The sequence below is a fragment of the Ctenopharyngodon idella genome, chromosome 13 (genome assembly GCF_019924925.1).
Source record: "Ctenopharyngodon idella isolate HZGC_01 chromosome 13, HZGC01, whole genome shotgun sequence".
NCBI lineage: Eukaryota > Metazoa > Chordata > Actinopteri > Cypriniformes > Xenocyprididae > Ctenopharyngodon > Ctenopharyngodon idella.
Window position 1 is genome coordinate 3,716,438 of NC_067232.1, and position 21,183 is coordinate 3,737,620.

The 21,183-nt window shown below is 37.6% G+C and overlaps 1 protein-coding gene across 1 annotated transcript; it reads left to right on the forward strand.

Moving 5' to 3' along the window:
• The first annotated feature begins 645 nt into the window (after positions 1–645).
• LOC127525555 (cGMP-dependent protein kinase 2) lies at positions 646–20,711 on the forward strand. Its single transcript, XM_051918178.1, has 19 exons — positions 646–759; positions 1,373–1,902; positions 3,685–3,851; positions 3,971–4,084; positions 5,206–5,311; positions 5,683–5,746; positions 5,858–5,935; positions 8,234–8,328; positions 8,805–8,873; positions 9,588–9,686; positions 9,778–9,928; positions 10,059–10,198; positions 12,373–12,462; positions 12,631–12,772; positions 13,127–13,290; positions 14,067–14,189; positions 15,869–15,931; positions 18,917–18,983; positions 19,303–20,711. The coding sequence occupies exons 2-19, from the start codon at positions 1,415–1,417 to the stop codon at positions 19,396–19,398; spliced, it is 2,316 nt and encodes a 771-aa protein (XP_051774138.1). The 5' UTR covers positions 646–759; positions 1,373–1,414; the 3' UTR covers positions 19,399–20,711.
• The last annotated feature ends 472 nt before the right edge of the window (positions 20,712–21,183 follow it).

The following is a 21,183-nucleotide window of genomic DNA, read 5'->3' on the forward strand; positions in this document are numbered from 1 at the left end:
CAATATCTAGTGATGGGCGATTTCAAAACACCCCTTCATGAAGCTTTGAAGCTTTACGGATCTTTTGTTTCGAATCAGTGATTCAGAGCGTGTATCAAACAATCTCAAACTGCCAAAGTCACGTGATTTCAGTAAACGAGGCTTCGTTGCGTACAAGTGTTTTGAAATTTCAATGGTTCAGGTGACTTTAGCTGTGCTCCGAACCACTGATTCGAAACGAAAGATTCGTAAAGCTTCGATATTGTTGAATAAAGTCGTTATTTTGTTTTTTTGGTGCACAAAAGGTATTCTCGTCGCTTCATAACATAAGGTTGAACCATTGTAGGCACATTAACTGTTTTAAATATGTTTTTAGTACCTTTCTGTGCGTTTGAATGTCTAAATTAACTGGCTGTCAATAGAGGCCTCACGAGCCATCGGATTTTATCAAAAATATCTTAATTTGTGTTCCGAAGATGAACGAAGGTCTTACGGGTGTGGAACGACATGAGGGCGAGTAATTAATGACTGAATTTTCATTTTTGGGTGAACTAACCCTTTACAATGAAACGTTTCCCCTGTCCTGTGTAATGCTACACTGCCACCGCTAGATGTCAGTAGAATCGACTGTTCAGTACCAGTCTCGTGAAGCCTGTCCAGCTGCTGCTGCATCCTGTCACTGCGCGAGACACAGACCGATCGCTCATATGTGAAGAAGCAGCGTTTCTGAATTATCCACAAATAAACCGCAGTGGAAACTGTATTACACCCTGACAGGTGGTAAGTAGCCCGCAATTCAACATTTGCCTGTCTGCTAGGTTTAATTTCGTTTAATATCAAATTTGCTGATAATTCATGTCATATTTGATTTAATTTGCACGTTTGTAAGGGGCTTACAAGTTCATAGTCTTAAATAACAGTATAATTGTCCCTTCATCTTAAATCAGATGTTTATACTTGATAATGCCAGGTGAAGTCTTAATGAATTCAATTTTGAAAGAGCATATTCAGCTGTCAAAGAATAATCTTCCATTCATAGTCAGTAATGTTGTTGATGGTCTTTTTTCATTAATATCAAATTTTTGTTGTCACGTGTGTTTTAAATGTTGCATATGTATAGTTTAGTATTTAAAATGGATAATAACAGTGTAAAATTGTTAATAGTTTTTATTTACACAAAATTCAGTAAAAAATCCAGTCTCATGCTTCTAAATAATATTTAACAAAATTGCTTTTTTAAAGTAAACATAATATAGTATTTATAAATATGCTTCCTTTTTTAAAATAATTTTATTAAATATTATTTAGAAGCATGAGACTTAAGTACTGTTGATTGAATGGACATTCCCTGTCTAGATATCCATAAAATCTGTATTTTGTCTTCTGATTGCAGTGGCCAACCAGTGAACTAATTTAAAAGCCCAAAGGCCTCTCTATGGTTCCTAGTCACTCTCTGATCATGGGGAATGGTTCGATCAAAGCTCCTCGACTAGAGGAGACGTGCCTGGCCTCCAGTATAAAAGAGGCCCCTGTCTGGGAATCTGTGGAGCCCCTGAAGATGAGGATCGCCCATCTGGAGGAAGAGTTGGCACGGAGGGACCAGGAGTTCCGTGCACAGGAGAAGCGGTTACATAGCCTTCAAAGAGAACTAGAGGCAAAAGTGTCCCAGATTGATAAGCTCCAGGATGCAATCGGGTATAACAGCCTTGGGCGCTCACCACCGGCACCACTGAGGCACAGCCGCAGACTTCTGAGTGTGATCAACCAGGGCTCTACACGCTTTCACAGAGTGGCTGTGGAGGTGCATCGACGCCTTAAAGCTAAGGAGGGCGTTTCAGCTGAACCTACATCGAGGCACTTCTGTCACGACCACAGGGTTCATCACATCTCCACAGAGAGATCTCGCATCCGCAAAGACTCCAGGTGAGTGTGCGGAAGCTGACTGCACCACTGGATTGTTTGTTTCATTATGGAGTCACTGGAATACTGACTCCCCTGGAAGGTGGAGACAGGAGTAAGGTTTAGCCAAGCCTTTGTAGTGTCTCCAACCCCAGAGCGGGCTTGAAAGCCTGGATTACCATAACACACTCCGAAGGGGATGGAGTGGCTAAAGAGAACACAAAGCGTGGGCCATTTGTATGCATGGACAGGAATCATTACTGTTTTAATTAAACCCGCTCTTGATGGCAGTCTACAAATCTCCAGCACTAATTCATTCATAAGATCCATTTTGGGTCAGTGGAGAGACCTTCCTGTTTCAGATGTGATAATGAGAATCGGCCATAGTATAGTACTGAAGACAAAAAAGTGTCTGAAACTGACATGTAAAACGTAGACTTGTTCCCCAGTGTTTTTTTAGCCCTCCAAAAGAAAGAATGAGAAATGTATCATTTGTTATGCCATAGGAAGTAAGTTTACCCAGGAATTAAAATTCCCAAAATTAGGTCATTATACTATTTAAACATGTAGACATACAGTGCCAAATTGTCAAAAACAAAAGTCAAAAAACATCAATAAAAAAAAATTGCCCATATGATTTATGTGCTGCATTCCAAGTCATGTTACAGCTTTGTGTGAGAAACCGACCAAAACTGAATAAGAATTAATAGGAATAGGAATTGTTCTTATAATAATTAATACGAATTCCTTAATTTCTCACTGATCATCTTACACCATTCGCCTCATCTCAAAAATCTCATTTGTACTCACGTTCGAAATTAAAAATACGCTGCCATATAATATTTAGACATTCTTACAGCAGATTTCAGTTTCTGTTTATTCCTCACACAAAAGTTCAGGAACAGGAATGTAAAGCATGTATATATATACTTTATACAGTACAGATTGTTTCAAAGCAGCTTCACTGTAATAAACTGGAAAATAACACTCAATGATGCAAACTTCATCAAATATGAGACAAATACAAATTATGCTTTAAAGCAGCTCTAAAAAGGCAATAGTGTCATTATTGAACTGAATTCAGTTCAGTGTTGATTCACTTCAGTTCAATAACTGTTTAAAGTTCATCAATTATGAAAGTTCATTTCAGCTATAAGCAGCTCTACAGAAGACAATAGTGTCTTTATTCACTTCAAATCAGTTTAAAGTCGATTCAATGCAGTTCAATAACATTGCAGAATTCGTAAATTATGAAACATGTCAAACATGAATTTTGTGTTGATTTTTTGTACTTTTTAGAGCTTGACAATAACAACTTGAGGATGAGTAGATAATGACTAACACAATAATGACTTTTTCATTTTTTGTCGGACCATGTATTAAACTTGGTGTAGTACCTCTCTGGTATATACATTTCTTCTTGAAAATTGAATCCTGTGATCTCAAATGATCTTGATATTTCCCTTGATTGTTGTTGCTATTCGTGACACTTGCTCTCAAGGGTGCTCCATAAAGATGGTTTGAAATCTTTAATTCAACAGTGTATTAAAGGCAGTCTGAAGTGTGCCGACAAGAGAATTATTTACTTCACTCAGCACTGATGGACATTGCCTTGAAGAAAGCTTCATCTAATTGAAGTGTCTTATAAAAGGAGATTTTAAGATTAAACTCAGTTGCATAAACTGCATATAGATAGATAGATAGATGGATAGACATACAGACAGACAGACAGACAGCATGAAGTATGCTTTAGTAAAGTGTTTGGGTTTTACATTCTCCAAACTCTTTTTGCTTCTTTTCCTGTAGCATTAAGAAACTCATCAATGAAGCCATCATGAACAATGATTTTCTGAAGAAGCTGGAGCCTCAGCACACTCGAGAGATGGTGGACTGCATGTACGAGAAAATCTACGCTGCTGAGCAGCTAGTTATTCAGGAGGGAGAGCCGGGGAACTACCTCTATGTGCTTGCTGGTAAACTCCAGATGTTTTTGTTACTTGCTTTTCATACTTTCGTAATTTTGAAATCCAAATATTCCACTGCACTCCACTTTTTTATAATTTTTTTGTCTGATTTGATTCTCTGTGTTTAGAGGGTTTATTAGAGGTCATTCAAAATGGAAAGCTCCTGGGTCAGATGCGTCCTGGGACGGCCTTTGGAGAGTTGGCCATTCTCTATAACTGTAAAAGAACAGCCACAGTCAAAGGTGTGTGTGTGTTCCTCTCTGTTTTGGTGTATTTTTGTATTTAAACTAATAGTTTACAGCAAGATAAACAACTATTCCTTTAAGGGTTCATTAAATGAAAATTCTGTCATCTTTTACTTACCGTCATGAGTGTGTCTGTGTTGTTTAGGACCACATCGTCTTTCACTGTATAGAGACAGAGCGCATTTAGGCCACGCCACACCGGGGGGGGGGGAAGAGACAATCCAACCGTCTCCATTGACTTTGTATTGCGTGAGGCTGCCTCCTTGTCATTTCTGACTTATAACAAAAAACAGAACAATGCCTTAAAGCTGCTGTGTGACAAAGTGTACAGCAAACAAGCTAAAAAACCCAGAACTAAGTTTTTATAAGCTACTGAACCGTAAAAGCCAGCCTTTAAGGAGACAAAAGTGGATACAGGCAATAAGACGTGAAGCATCAGCAGGAAGAATGGGTAAATTTTGGGATCCTGACACTCAGTATGCCTCAGTAAGCCTACGTGTGCAGTAAACATTTAGTCACTGTTAAGTCAAATATCCAAATGTCAGTTTTATATATTATATTTCCTGTCGCTGATTACGTTACCCTCCAGTGGGCGTAGTTCTCATAGTAATATGACATGTCGCGCTCTGTCTCAATCGCCTGTATCCACTTTTTAGTCCTTAAACGCTCGTTTTTTGAGTCGACAGCTTTGCTTTGAAAATCTGGCTAAATGTGAAAGGAGTTTAGTTCATAATGTTTAAAACATCAAAACATCATATAGATGTGCTCATGTTCTGATCCTTTAGCATATGTGCCTTGTAGACTGCTGCTGTGATACTGGTTGAAAAGCTGCTGTAGGTAATGATGTTGGAAAAAATTGGAATAACATTGTAATAATTAAATCCTCATTTATTTATTTTTTTCAGTGAAATGATTTTACTTCTGTTACCTAAAAACTGATGGGTGCATTTTTAAAACAAGTCCAAAGCATTACATTTGGATGCAGACTGCAAACAATTGGGTTATATCAAACATGACCTTTTTTCTATTATTGTTGACCTACTTTTATTGTAAATATTGGATTTGTGTCATAGTTATAGATTTGTGAAGTGGAACTGATGGTGATTGCATTTCATTAGCTGTGACTCAGTCCCACATCTGGGCTCTGGACCGGCAGACGTTCCAGACTATCATGATGAGATCCACTCAAGCCAGACATGAGGAATACTTCAGCTTCCTCCGCAGGTACATTCATGCCACTAACATTTGTGCATATTTATCAGTTGTCAACTTCACACACACAATAACACACAACACAAATAAACACACACCTCCCTGCTTGGCTGCTTCAACACACATTCAGCGCTGATTATGATGTTGTGGTTTTAAATGCTTATTGTAGATCTGTCACTAATGTGTATCAATTCATCATAAATCGATGTTGTAATGTAACTGTTAAAATAATGTTGGTTGGTTTAAGGGTTAAATGTGTTAATGAAGAATTTCTGTGCTTTTTTTTTTTTTTTTTTTACAATTTTGATATCATTTTAACAAATTCGATTGCATGCTGTATTCCTTTAAAGCTGATTAAATATTTTGTTACATTTTTTCTTTAGTGTGTCTTTGTTGAAAGATCTACCAGAGGAGAAACTTGCCAAAATAATTGACTGTCTTGAAATTGTAAGTTTTCAGCATTTTATTGTGTCTATAGCATTGTCATTTGTTGGTAATGCATATTTATTTCTGAAATGAAATATAACCAGATCATATTTATGTTTCAATCTTTTTTAGGATTATTTTGACAAAGGAGAGTACATTATTCGTGAGGGCGAGGAAGGAAACACTTTCTTTATCATAGCTAAAGGAGAGGTATGCATTATTGCATTGAGTTTTAATTTACAAATAATCCATTAAATATTATTTTCTTTTTTATTTCAATATTGTAGCACTTTCAGACTGTCTGTTCAGATTGCATTCTGTCTGCTTAGTCAACATCAATATGCCTGTAGGAGTCAGCAGACAAACGGCCCATAGAAGCCCCACTGAAGTAGTGCTTAAATGGGAGTCTATGGCAGATACTTGTACCATTGATTGTAATGGAGCAAAGATTGATTTTAATTGGATAAGAGACTGGAGACGCATTATTTTGAGTCCCACCCAGACACCATACATCATTAGTAACCTGTACGAGTATGACTGCTACTTGCATGGGATAAAATATTTTTTTTGGACATTGGACATTGGACATTGAGCTGTCAATCCATGTATTTTAGAGAGGCCTGGCTTCTCTATAGGATGATAGGTGTCAGGGTTTTGTGCAGTTTCATTGTGTTTCTGTTCATGTGTCTTAGTTTCTTATATCCTTTTAGTTTAACATTCTTCGTGGCTTCCTTAGTTACTGATTATTGTCAACTGTGTCTTGTTTAGTTCCCTTGTTTGTTCATTGGTTAGTGGTATTGTTCTCTGTGTATTCGCCTGTGGATAATCTCCTTGTTTATTAAAAGTGTCTTTGATCGATAGTCTGTGTCATGCATCTCCTGAATACCACTGTGTATGCGACAGATGAACCAACCAAAACCATAATGGAGAAGGATTGTTATTCCAGAATGGCCGGACGCTGGAGGAATATGTAGAGGGCTTCCTTGATCTATATACAGCGAGGCTCGCTGGGACGATGAAACTCTAAAACATCTCTTCTGGAGCGGGATGGACGAGCATCCTTGGCAAGATGCGGCCAGATCAGGAACACCGGCCCTTCACTTAGTTTGTTGAGTATACCTCTCTCACCGTGGGAGTCATCAAGGACAACAACACCATCTTCGACTCTGCGACACATGTTCCATCGACAGCAGCAATCTTACTGCCCACTCCAGACAGGACTAGTCGAAGTAGCCCAGAGTGTCCCGGATGGCATGAGAGATCTTCCGCTGCAGAACGTTCAACGCCTAAGCACGCCACGAAGATTAAGCCCGAGCCAACACACACCATGGACCATGTGCGAGACCCGCCATCCACCGTGGAGCCAGAGCCAACCAATGTGTCTGTGTTGGAGAGCCGGTAGCCTCCTTCATTCTGAGGCCAGAGCCAACCACCAGGTCCACCTGGAGTCAGCACCATGGGGGCGGATCTTTCCTGAGCCAGTAGAAGAGCGCTGCCTCATCCACCTCACCACAGAGCCATCTCCCTCCCTTGTCCCCTCCTGTGAACTTGTCCAAAAGACTCCTCTAGACGATCACATTCTCTCTAGTCACCTGCCCACTCCGTGGTCCCCGTTACCATTGCTGGCTCAGTCTAGGTTGCCTAATCTTTTAGATGACCCACTCCCACCCTGTCACCTGCCCACCCAGTTATCTCCTTCATCACTGGCTCCATCCAGTCCCCAGGACTCACCTGCTCCACTGGTGTTGCGCAGCTCCTTGACTCCCAGATTCCCACCAACTCTCTGGCTCTGCATCAAGTCTCTTCTTTACCAGCCAAGCTCTACAAGACAGTTACCCTGGCTTCATCTTAGGCCTCCAGGCTCATGACTCCACCTCGGCCTGTCAGCCTATCGGCTCCAACTGGTTCCTTCTTCCCTCTGGCTCCGTCTTGGTCCTCACACTCTCTGGCTTCGCCCTGTTCTGCCAGGTCACCATTGTCACCTTGGTCCCTTAAGCTGCCGGCTTAAATAATCATCATTTATGATATTTACTCTGCTGTGCACATACTGTACATACAGTGCGAGGACTAAAGTTCTGTTTAGTTTCATTGTGTTACTTTCATGTGTCTTGTTTTCTTGCATATCCTTTTAGTTTAGCATTCTTCATGACCTTAATTACACCCTCTTAGTTTCCTTAGTTACTCATTATTATCATCTGTGTCTCATTTAGTTTGCTCTTGTATTTTATACCACAGGTTCTATTCAGTTCTTTGTCGGTTTACGTCTAATGTTAATGTTTGATTAGTAAAATTTTTCTTTGTGTATTCGCCTGTGGACATTCTACATATTTATTAAAAGTATCTTTGATTGATAGTCTGCATCATGCATCTCCTGAATACCATTATGTGACAGTAGGGAGCTTTCAGATGTGGGACAGTAATTGCAGTTGTTATGAAGGATAATTTTGTCAGTCAAACGAACAAAAAGTAAGATGTACAGTAAGATTTTTTTGTGTGTTTTTTTCCCAGGTGTCTGTAACACAGACTACAGAGGGCTTTTCTGAACCGCAGGAGATTAAGACTCTTGGAGTGGGTGATTACTTTGGGGAAAAGGCTCTCATAAGGTTTGGAGATGGTATCATTGTTTTTAACAATATTGAACACAACCAACAATGAATCCTTTGTGATTGTAGACTTCCTGTAGGCCAGGAAAAAGATTAGTTACATATCTCTACAATGTCTACACATTGTTCACTAAGAGCTGTAAGAAACAAGTTTCTGTAGGAGTGGATGTGGGAGGTGGAATGTCAGTCATCTGAAAAGATGTTCATTCTCAATGTACCATTGTGAAAGAGCACACTCACAGAGACGCTCACACTCTTAGACACAGTAGAGCCACTTGTCATATTCACAAATTTGTTATAAAGATTTAGATTCATTTAAAGCTCAGATGAAGTACTCTCAATTGGGAAGAAGCAAAGGAGGATGTTTTTCAGGATGTTTTCAGTCACAGTTTTACATATATATATATATATATATATAAAACCATATTTCCAAAGTGGCACAACATCATTACATATTTCTTATAATTCCATTTCAGTGAGGATGTCCGCTCGGCTAATATCATTGCAAAGGAAAATGACACACAGTGTTTGGTGGTGGATAGAGAGTAAGTGATGTTTCTTCCACACTAACAAGTAGGGTTATCACCATATCATAATTTCAGTTGTCAATACCAATTTTGATGCCACAGAAAAAAACTAATATGCTAATATTTAACATTCTGTGTTGCAAATAATAAAGTAAACAGTAATAAAATAAAAGAACAAAAAAACAAATAATTTAAAACAATAGAAGAAAGATACAAATTAAGTGAAAAATGCAGTAATCAACTGTAAAAAAGAAAAAAGGTAAAAAAAAAAGAACAAATATGGTAATGTGAAGAAGTAATTGTCATTGTTATTACTCTATTCTATTGTATACATGCCACTAATAAATGGTTTGTTTGGTAAAGATAGAAAATTGTAACTTTAAAATTATAATTTTATAGCTTTTTTACATTTTATAGCTGTTTACAGCTTTTAGATTAGTCATAATTATTAAGAATCACTGACCAATTTTTTTACTTTATTTTAATATAGATTACTGTTACATCCCTACTAATAACATACAATGACAAAAAAAATGGTGTAGGATTTACTTTGAAACAATTTTCACTAAGGAATTGCAAGTAAATGTTACAAATAATTACAAAGAAATAGCAAGTAACACAATGAATTAAAAATTTTTCAAGTAATCTTTTTTTATTTACAACTTTGAAAAATTATTTTCTACCTATAACTAAAACAGATATTTATAATCACTCTCTCCGGGTTTTCAAAAGTAACTTCAATCAGATGGTGGGAACCTACGAGGAGCTACAAGCCTATCTGAGGGAGTATGTGGAGCAGCTCTCTCTGAGTGATGAGAGGAGGAATGCCATGTAAGAACACACCTAATGGAAACAGACACAGCTAAGCCAGCACACAACTACTCTATTCCTGTATATGACAGTCACAATCATTTCCCTACAGGCCTCAGTCGCCTCTTTACGAACGCTCTCCTGAGGCAGCGGAGCTCAGGAGGCTGAAGGAGAAGGCATCTGGTTTGTCCAGTAACTCCTTCCTGAAAGAACTTCAAGTAGTGGCCACACTAGGGATGGGAGGCTTTGGACGAGTGGAGCTGGTTAGATTTCATTTATACAGCATATATTTTACTCTGATGCATGAATAAATCTAATGGAAAGTTTTGCAGCAATGACATGTAAAAAATAATTGTGTTTTATATTGTTTATTGCATGCATTTTGTGTCTTAGGTCAAGCTTAAAGATTCAGAAGATACTGCGTTTGCTTTAAAGTGTATTAAGAAAAAGCACATTGTGGACACCAGGCAGCAGGAGCACATCTATTCAGAAAAGGACATCCTCCAACAGACCAATTCTAACTTTATTGTCAGGTCAGACTAATGAGCATATCCTTCCTGTTAGATATTGACATATTTTAATTGGAGAAGTGTAAACACACAGGAATAATAATGCAATTTAGATTCATTTCATATAATCCTCAAGAGTGATAAAGGTATTTACTGTACACAGATTGGGCTCAAGAACAAGACTTTCCCCCTGATGGCCACTAAATTAATTAATTAATTAATTAATCAATATAATGGACTGAATGAATGGCTTGCTGCTAGACTGCAGGGCTGATGGGAGAAACGTAGGTAAACAGACTGTTGGTTGTTGTTTGTTAATTAAGGTCTGACAGATGAACTTGTACTTCGATTAGACTTGTTTATTAGATAATGTTGTACCAATTATGATAAGACTTTCCGGTGTTTTGGAAGCTGGCAACTTTGATATTTACTTTAGTCACTGTCATTATGGCTACAGACACTATTTATATCTATTATAGCTGTAAATAGAAAATGGGCTTGACTTTGATTATGCTCATTCAGGGGTCAGTGACATGATGCTCATTTTTTGTCTGGATTTATTAATTTACTCAAAAATACATAAAACATGCATTTCATACATTCAATTACACTTGATGAACATAGTTTGTCATTATATTTGATTATTGTTTCTAAAAGCAATAATATTATTAAAATTTTATAAATATTTGAAAAAAAAAAGGTTCACGAAATCTGACGTGTTATGACAAGGCAAGGTCAGTTTAGGTTGTTAAATGTTACCATATGTTAAATATGGTGCAACCCTCCCTCCTGATATTTATTAATTCGTTATTCATGATATTTGCAAATATACTTATGATGGTCACACCACATGACATTTATTAGCCATTAACTTTTGTTGAAAATGGTATAAAAGTTTTCAACATGACAATTGATAAATTTCTACGAACTTGGCACATGTTTTAAACCATAAAAATCTTGAGATTTGTTCTTTTCTTTATCTTAGACACAATATTGGAACTGCTGAGTGTGCTTAATGCATTAAATCTGCATTTAATCTAATTAATTAAATGTCCACACTGGAATTAAAATTTGTTGTTTAGAGGACACTTTGGTCCTGTTTACACCTAGTATTAAAATGTGTTTTGGTTGATCCAATCACGAGTGGATGACACTAAATACAGGTGTTAAAGGGGGTCTAAAATGTTTAGAGCTTGTCCACTTTCGACCACTTCCAGAGGTAGTCGAAAACACATTTGACTGGGTTGCTTTCATAGTGTAGACGCTCATGTGGTCGGATGTGTTCAGACAGCCACAAAAGACCGCCCACTCTCCGCCTACTGACCTAATGCATAAACATTATGGGAAGCGCGCTAGCCTGGCGGGATTTAAACTTTGTCAACTGATGACCCAAGTTTGGTTTGAAGATGAAAAATGTACCAAGCACAATGTTCTCTCACAATTCCTGATTTCTAGCACTCACAGCATTCGGCTGGTCTTGTGGCTGTCAGAGCAGAAACGAAAGCTGATGCTCTCTGTTAGTTTTTCCATCATCTCCATGCGCGTTCATATGTAAATTGCTTATTGCAAGCTTATCTCATGCATTAGATCGAAAGATCTGAAAAAGACCATACATATACCCGCTCATAGACCCTCCCCTCAAAGAAATCAGGACAGAAGTGGTTAAAAGTGGACAAAAGAGACGGATTAAAATACCAAGTGTAAACGGGAATGTGTCTCCCTCGTCCACTTGTGATCCGATCGACCAAAACGCATCTTAATACCAGGTGTGGCGACTGAAGGTCAGTGGTGTTAGAGCTCAGTAAACTTATACTGTAGTTGCTGTAGAGCGGACAGAGTCATACAAGAAATCCATGAAGGACTGAATTGTCAGATCCTGACACACTAGACGTTTGTCTTATATCTGTCACAGTGGTCTCAGTGCCATTGTGCTTTTCATCTGTATCAGAAAAGCAGCTTCTACTTTGCATGTTTCTAGGAAACTCCCCAGGGAATTTCAAACCATGCTTATATTCCTGTCGGAGTGTGTGCTCTAGCTCATTTTATTGCCTCTCTGGCATTTGTAGATGAAAAGCTAGCACAGCTTTACATGCAAGTCTAGTTCTCTATGAACGCTAGCAGTGAGAAATGCTAAAGAGACACTCTGTTTCGCAGAATGCAAATAATCGAGTGTCTCCGGCTGCCTTTGTGTGTTTCAGGTTGTTCCGAACATTCCGGGATGATAAGTACGTTTATATGCTGCTTGAGGTTTGCTTGGGAGGAGAGCTGTGGAGCGTGCTAAGGGACATGTGAGTGTAGGTTGTTTTGACACTGTGCATATTGCATATCACAGCCCACTGTCTTTGATAAACATTTATTCTGATCACTTGCATGGTTATTACTGACTATCGCTGAATGATATGTAGAATACATAAATCTCTTAAGTTAGGATTTCATGATGTTTTGATTTCATTTAGGAGTTTCTTTGATGAGCACACTGCCCGTTTCTGTACTGGATGTGTGCTGGAAGCTTTTGATTACCTGCACGGCAGAGGCATCGTGTACCGAGACCTGAAGCCAGAGAATCTTCTTCTGGATGGAGATGGCTATGTCAAGATGGTCATTTTACATACACCACTAAATACCATGGTGAAATGTCCAAAAGTCTGAGGCCACATGTTTTTACTTTATTGAAAAACAAGATGCTCTTTGGATCATTCTCAAATCATGCTGGAGAACAAATTCATAATTTTCAATTAAACTTTTCACGCAGCTATGATAATATAATTTGTGATTATTTGTAATACAAAATACAATAATTTTCACTAGTGGTCTCTGACTTTTGTACCTCACTGTACTATATACAGTATGCATGGAGTCTGGAATATGTAGCCACTTCTTAGTCTTACATTGAGCATCCTTATTATCTACGCTGTTATTTTTTTATTTTTTTATTTTATTTTTATTTTTCAGACTGATTTTGGCTTTGCCAAAAAGATCGGACTAGGTAAGAAGACTTGGACGTTCTGCGGCACTCCTGAGTATGTGGCTCCTGAGGTCATCATGAATAAGGGTCATGACTTTGGAGCTGACTGCTGGTCCATGGGCATCCTCATCTTTGAGCTCCTAATCGGCAGGTAATCACGTGTGTTTCATAAGATGTGTTTCATCCACCAAATGCTTCCACGGGACTGAATTTGTAGGCTGAATATTGGCCTGAATATGTGGTGCTTTTAAAGCAACTTCTAGTTCAACCAATGCTTTGAGTTTGGGACGGACTTATTATTTTCACAAGCAATGGAAAGTGTTTGGAAGCAATAATCAGTTTTGTAATTCTGTTTGGTGCCACTAGTTTCACCTTTAAAGAGCACAGATTTCCCAGACCTTCAGAGAATCAGTTCTGTTGCTGCATTGGCACGGCCTTCCCTGTGCCTCTGCCAAAACGCTCTGCATCATGTTCAACATCCGATTTGTAAAGGGCAGGGCTCGCTTGACCAGAGCAAATGGTCCTCTAGTGTGAGATTAGCCATCATGGCTTTCACATTATATTCCATTGCCTCAAGCTTCAGTCAGCATCACCATAGCAACAGAGTATTGGGGATGGGACTATGTAATATATGCAGTTGCAGTGTGATCAACCAGCTGGACAAAATCTTTATGACGTAATGCCACATGAAGTTTACATCTTCTCAAAGCTTATTGATGCATACTGTTAGCATAGCTTATTTACTGCATGAATTTACATTCTTGTGCACAGTTATGCATTTTTGTGACATTAATCATGTATGTTTAACTGAAATTCACAAAGTGAAATACATTTTAAGTATTGTCTGTCTTATGGTTTAATTTGAGCAGTTTTAGTGGCTTAAATCATGATAAATGACTTTTGATTGTTCTCCCACACGACTGTCAGCCCTCCATTCACAGGCTCTGATCCGATCAGGATCTACACTATGGTTCTTCATGGGATAGAGAAGGTGGACATTCCCAAGAGGATCAGTAAGCGTCCAGAGGATCTCATACGGAGACTTTGCAAGTATGTTTCTCTCGTTCTGAGACATTCAAACTCATCTCAAATACACAGCAGTTCACTGACCAGAGGTTTTGTAAACGCATAATAGCACATTATTGTGCATTTCTGTTTAAACTTGTGTCATGTATTTAAATATATTTGTAATGATAAAGTAGCAATATAGTACATTTAATATATATTAACTTTAAATGTAATATCAAAATTATAATCAAGTACTTTACATGTGATTTAGTATGTTAGTCAACACATCAAAATAAGTGTACTTTAAAGCACAACAAAAGATTATAAAAACAATTATTTAAAATGTAAATTTTAAAAGTGTACTTAAGTATGTTAAGAAATATAGTCATGAAAGAGTATATTTACGTGGGAAGTTATCTGCAAGTACAGTTTCTTAAAAATATACTTTTAAGATTTGAAGTACACTACAAGTGCACATTAAGCACACATCTTTTTCACAAGTATTTATAAACCACATCTCTCTTTGTCCGCCAATTTTAATGAATTCTTTCTGAGCTTGTCGCACTGGATTGCTTGCTTGAAGGATATGTGCAATGCTGTTATATAATTTTGCATAGTCTTGTCTGTAGTGTGCAGTTGATGCCTTAATATGCTGCCAATGTAGGCTTATGTAGGCAGTTTAGTAGATTTTGGAATAGAGCCTCTGTCATCCTATGCTCCAGACACGCTTTCACTTTTTTCACTTTTCATTTGATGAAAATAAAATAGATTTGATGTTCACCGTGTGTCACGATCACTGTCTGTTCCTGTCAGTTCCTGGACTCCATTTCCCATAATCCTCCCTTCCAATCACATGCACACTCCACACCAATCACCAAGTGCCACACACACCTGCAGATCATTACCTGGACTATAAAGGACTTACACACACACCACCTCACCGCGAAGTCTGGATTTGCCCCGGTGATCAACTCTGAGCGTTTTCTTGTGGACTGTTTACCCTGTTACCGTTGGATTGTTTATTCTCTGTGACCCTTGCTGCCTGCCCTGATCTTTGCCTGTTTCCTGGACTGTGATTGTTTGCTGCCTGCCCTGATCCTTGCCTGTACCCTGATTCTGTTTGTCTGCCGCCTGCCTCGACCATTGCCTGTCCTTGTTCATGTACCTGCCTTTGCCCCTGTCTACCTGTGTAAATACTGTTCTTAATAAAGCTTGTGAATGGATCCCCGCTCTGCCGACCCATCATTACACCGTGATTGCAGCACGTTTTGATTTTGCAGTTAGACATGTTCATGGGTCAACATATTTTGTTGATCCTGGAACAACATTCCTGTCAGAAAATTTTATCCTAACCATACCCCTACCCCTAAATCTAACCCTACCCATAAGTTATCCCTAAAATCAGAGGAAAATGATAGGTGAATAACACTGATGTAGAAGCACCTAACCCTGGTTAACCTAACCTAAGCCTAAACTTGACATAAACTGTAAACTTGTCCCTCAAATCTGATTGGTTGATTGGAATGTTGTTCCAGGATCATCAAATATGTTGATCCATGAAAATGTTGCACTTGGTGAAATCAGGTTCTGCGTGGTTGCATGTGTCAGTATCCATGTGTCCCTTTCAATGTATGTTTATATATTTATTGTTTTGCCTTTTTCTCTTGCTTGGCCTGTATGAGAGCAATCAGAAACTCACTCATCTTTCTCACTGTCTCCAGACTCAATCCAGCAGAACGGCTTGGGAATAAAAAGAATGGCATCAATGACATCAAGAAACACAAGTAGGTCAATTCGTAAGTTCATTTGATCGTACAATCATGTGGCAAAATATAGGTAAACAGGTTTGGCATGCTGTCCATGGTTAAAGGTTTGCTCTTAAATCGAGCTTTTAGATCCCCCCCCCCCTGAGAAAATACATAGAAATATGAATGAAGGTGGAGGAGGAGGGATGCTTGAGTGATGTTGTCGAAAGATGGTAAGCTATATATGCTTATATACCCCTTGGACGAACAAGCTCCTCCCGAACTTACATCATGAACTTTATCAAATATTAAAAGATGCTTACATTTTTGCTTAAAAGAATCCAAAAATAACAAATCTGTCATTATTTACTCACCCTCATGTTGTTCTAAAACTGTTAACTGCAATTAAATAAAAATGCATTATAGTTTAAATTTATATAAAATGCAATGAATTGAACTTTAGAGTGCTTTTTAAAACTGTGCTTAAGTGTGTTAAGAAACAGTCATGAAAGCGTACTATCTTTAAGTACACTTGAGTGGCTTTTTATTTAATTAATATTATTTTATCTGCAAGTACAGTTTTTTAAAATATACTTTTGAGATTTGAAATACACTACAAGTTCAGATTAAATACAATTAAGTGTACTTATTTTTTACAAGGGAAGGATGAGTAAATATTATTTATTATTATTATTATTATTATTATTACTATTCCTTAAATGTTTTATAATATTGATTTCATTAGGTTTAGGCCCAGTTTCACAGACAGGGCTTAGACTAAGCCAGGATTAGGCCTAGGTTCAATTAGGACATTTAAGTAGCTTTTATAAACGTACCTTAGAAAAAAACATTACTGGTGTGCATCTTGAGACAAAACAATGGCTCTGACATATTTTAAGATATGTCAGTACAAGTTGCTTTCAGTTAAAACAGCTCAAACATGCATTTTAGTCCAGGAAAAACCTGTGAACCTGTTAGTGTCATAACTCATTCTCCGTAGCCAATGCTATGACTCCACCAATCCTGCCCATAAATCTTGTTAATATTAACTTCATTTGTCTGACTGTAAACTGCAGGCCTTACACTCTCATATTCTCATGTAAGTGTTTCATTTTTCTGCATTAACGAACATTAAACTCACCTGGGAGTACACTAAACCACTAATCCATGTGTCTGATCACTGGTAGTGTATTGTTGAGTGTTTTGCTGCAGGTCTGTTCGCTCCTTTGTATGTCACAGCACAATGGGTAGCTGAGCCAGCCTGCCAAATTAGTCCCAGTGCATTCACAGGGGGAGCAATTAGTGACCAAAAATGAGAGGCACAGCTGTTGCCATCTTCCACAGCGCAGTGAAGCCACAGACAGCAAGGTGAAGCACTGGGCCCATTCTTTAACAGTCACACGAGTGATAGCACCTAAAATGCATGTGCACTGATGATGCTCACTGGGCTGATTACAATCAACTGGGACTTACCACACTTATTATTTTACTACCTCTTTGTGTGTTTGTACTGAGAAGCTGTTGTTTTTATATTCATTATGCTTGAGTATTCTTATCACACAGGGGTGATTCAGGTAACATACACACAAAGCACAGAAGAGCTCAACATCATTTTGTATTATGTCACTAAATTATGTTCAGAGCATTATGCAAATAAAGGCGCATGCTCTTGATACAGGCATGAATATGCATGTGCAGGTAACAATACGTCGTCAGACGAGTGAGATCTGAGACATAGACTACTGTTCAAATGTCAGATCATTTTTACAAATTAAAACTCAGCAAGGTTGGTCAAAAGTGAAAGTGAAAGTATCTATTTCACGTAAAGAGAATACTGATAAGAAGTATCAAAAATATTGAGCAGCACAACTGTTTTCAACAGTGATAATAAGAAATGTTTCTTGAGCACCAAATCACATATTAGAATGATTTCTGAACGATCATGTGACTGAAGACTGGAGTAATGATGCTGAAAATTCAGCTTTGAATCACAGAAATAAATTATATTTTAAAATGTAGTAAAATAGAAAACAGTATATATTGTAACAGTATATATTATATTGTAATAATATTTCACAATTTTAATGTATTTGCAGTATTTTTAATCAAATAAATTCAGCCTTGATGAGCATAAGAGACTTAAAATCTTACCGACCTCAAACTTTTTAAAGGTAGTGTATCTTCAGATTTTGATGGTCATAAAAAATGTTGTCCATGAAAACATACAGTAACTTGCAGAACTCAAATCATCCTCCCCAGTCCAAAAAGACCATTAAACTGCAAAAACATCTCATTTTGTACTTCTGCAAAGAGGCTGTTATGAAGCAGTTAAAAACTATATGAGAAAATACTGCAAACCTTCAGCTTGTGAAAAAGTGCAAAAATCTAATTTCACATGTGAAGAAAGCGCTTACATATACATCTTAAAGGGATAGTTCACCCAAAAATGAAAATTCTGTCATCATTTACTCACCCTCAAGTTGTTCCAATTCTGTATAAATGTCTTTGTTCTGCTGAACACAAAGGAAGATATTTTGAAGAAAGTTTGTAACCAGGCTGTTTTGGGGCACCATTGACTTCCATAGTAGGAAAAAAATACTGTAGAAGTCAATGGTGTCCCAGAACTGTTCAGTTTCCCACATTCTTCAAAATATCTTCCTTTGTGTTCAAAGGAACAAAGAAATTGATACAGGTTTGGAACAACCTGAGGGTGAGTAAATGATGACAGAATTTTCATTTTTGGGTGAACTATCCCTTTAAAGGAACCGCAGCAAAAAAGTGGCACGTTAAATTCTAAAGGTCAGTGAGAGTGTGGAAATGGGCATAAAAATTCAATTAGTTTTTGGAGCAATGAAACATTTTCTAAAAATAATAGTGGACCACAGGGGATAGAACAATAATAATGTACAATATGTCCCCTTGAAACATTTTCTCACTACAAGGAAAGTGACAGATGAGGCTGAAGATGTGAGAGGATGCTGTTTCTAAACTGGAGGTTTAGTTTTTTCCATTGTTTTCTCACAGGTGGTTTCAAGGCTTCAACTGGGAGGGACTCAGACGGCGGAAGCTGATGTCTCCTCTGAGGAGAGAGGTAAAGCAAAGCTTCAACAGTTTTACAATGGCTGCAGCCCAAATCACATACTCTCTTGAGTAGTAATTACTTCGCTAAAAAAGTATGTTCTTTATTTGTGTAGTATGAATATAATCTAGATGCACTACATTCTCCATGTTGTCATTATCATGTAACGTACTAGCGTCAGTTTCGTCGCTTCACTGCCATTCACAAATCCTCTTCCGTGGCCTCGTGGGATAGTAAAGATGCAGCCTATGTTTTTACATATGTCTTGAGAAATTAGAGCCTGTTATCCTACTGTACATTGTTGTATTTTCTTCTGTTCTGATTTTCCCAGCTGAAAGGGCCTCTGGATCACAGCCATTTCGACATGTTTCCCCCTGAGCTTGAAGAACCTCCAGATGAATTCTCTGGCTGGGATAAAGACTTCTAAAAACAAGCTGTTTCTATGAGCCTGTTCTGCAGAGCATCGCTGTGCTCTCAACTAACTATTTTCAGACCGCTTCACTGACCAGTTTGCCTTTATAAATGAACAAAAGCTCAAAGAAGATCTCACATAAAGTGATGGTGGACAGCGTCTGGAGAAGTCTCAGTATTACCTCGATGTGCTTTCTGGAGCATTGTGCAACCTACTGACTTGTTCAGATGGACAGGAATCTTGTTAAATCTCATTTTGCGAAGTGAAAGGTTATTGCAGTGATATCTCATTATATAGATATATCACTGACGCCTTAAATTTGTCTATTTGTGATGTTTAAACTTCATTTTTTAAGACCTAATATGTCATTAAATCCCTGACAGATCAGTCAGATGTGTTTGAATATGATTTATTTTGTACTCATTCAGGTGTTCCAGCTGGCAATTTTAGTGCACAAATCATATTTTAAGAAGCTGCTTTTATACTCAGTCCCGATCATTATATAATCAGTCTGAGTTTGTTTTCTTCTTGAAATTTTGTTGTAGAGTTGGATATGGCTTAAAACATAGTGTTTTCAAGAAAGAAAGTGGATGTAACAAATTACCATAATCATGGACAGCATGTTTTGGAAACTCAAATTCTTCCCTTTGTTTGAAAAAAGGTTTTGATTATGAAACAAATTCATTTGGCTGATGTTGGATGTTCTTAATCTCTGTTTTCACTGGAGTAAAGCACAGAAAAAAACATGGGGGAAAAATTCATACAATAAACACAGGTGGGCCTTATTATTTTACAATATAGTTACTTTATTTTGATGGAAACGCTGTTTCTTTAAATGCTAACTTTATAATACTAACAATACTTAATGTACAGATGTAAGTCATTTATTTTATGTTGTACTTATTGTGGTTTATCTAAATTAGTGTATTTCACTAATGAGAAAAACAACACTGTCATCTATTGGTTAAAATCTGCAATCACAAGCACTAGCATTGTCATTAAATATTTTTTGGAACAGTATTAATATTTATTATAATAATACACTAATATTCATTGCAGTATTCAAATTATTACAATTTATTAAAAAAAAAAAAAGAAGAAGAAGAAAAACAACATTTAAATGTGCCAATGCTTGTTCTAAACTCCAAATTCATAAACTCATATGACCATGGCTGCGTCCGAAATCGCATACACTCTTGAGTAGGTACTTATTTTGAACAAATAATTACTTCACGACCACTAAAAAGTACCTTTTATATAGTATGAATGTGTGTAGCATGAAAGTAATCTGGACGTACTTCGCCACACTGTCATTATCATGTGACCTACTTGCGTCAGTTGCGTTGCTTAACTGCCATGCACAAATCCTCTCCTGTGGGATAGTAAAGTGTCCATCATATGCACACTTCAGAATCTCCCCTGAAGAAGTAGGTCATCCAGGTACTTTTTTTTCCCTACTCTTTTATGAGTACTGAGAATTCTGGCGTACTTCTTTTGTCACATACTGTTTTTTGCCTCCTAGAAGGAAAGTATGCGATTTCGGATGCAGCCCATGTGTCTAGTTGAAATATCCTCTCAGAGCACTGGAGACTTTCAGGACCGCCACAGGAGGGAGACACGGAGCAAAGATGACATGTTTACTACAGTCAAGTACGCCACCACTGGAGACTAATGGGACTAATACAACAGTTACTCATGTTACTTATTCTGCTGAGCAGCATTTAAGAGCAACATTTATTCAGGCTGACTCATAGAGTAAGTATCACTGTACAAATATCATGTATAATATAGTATCACTGT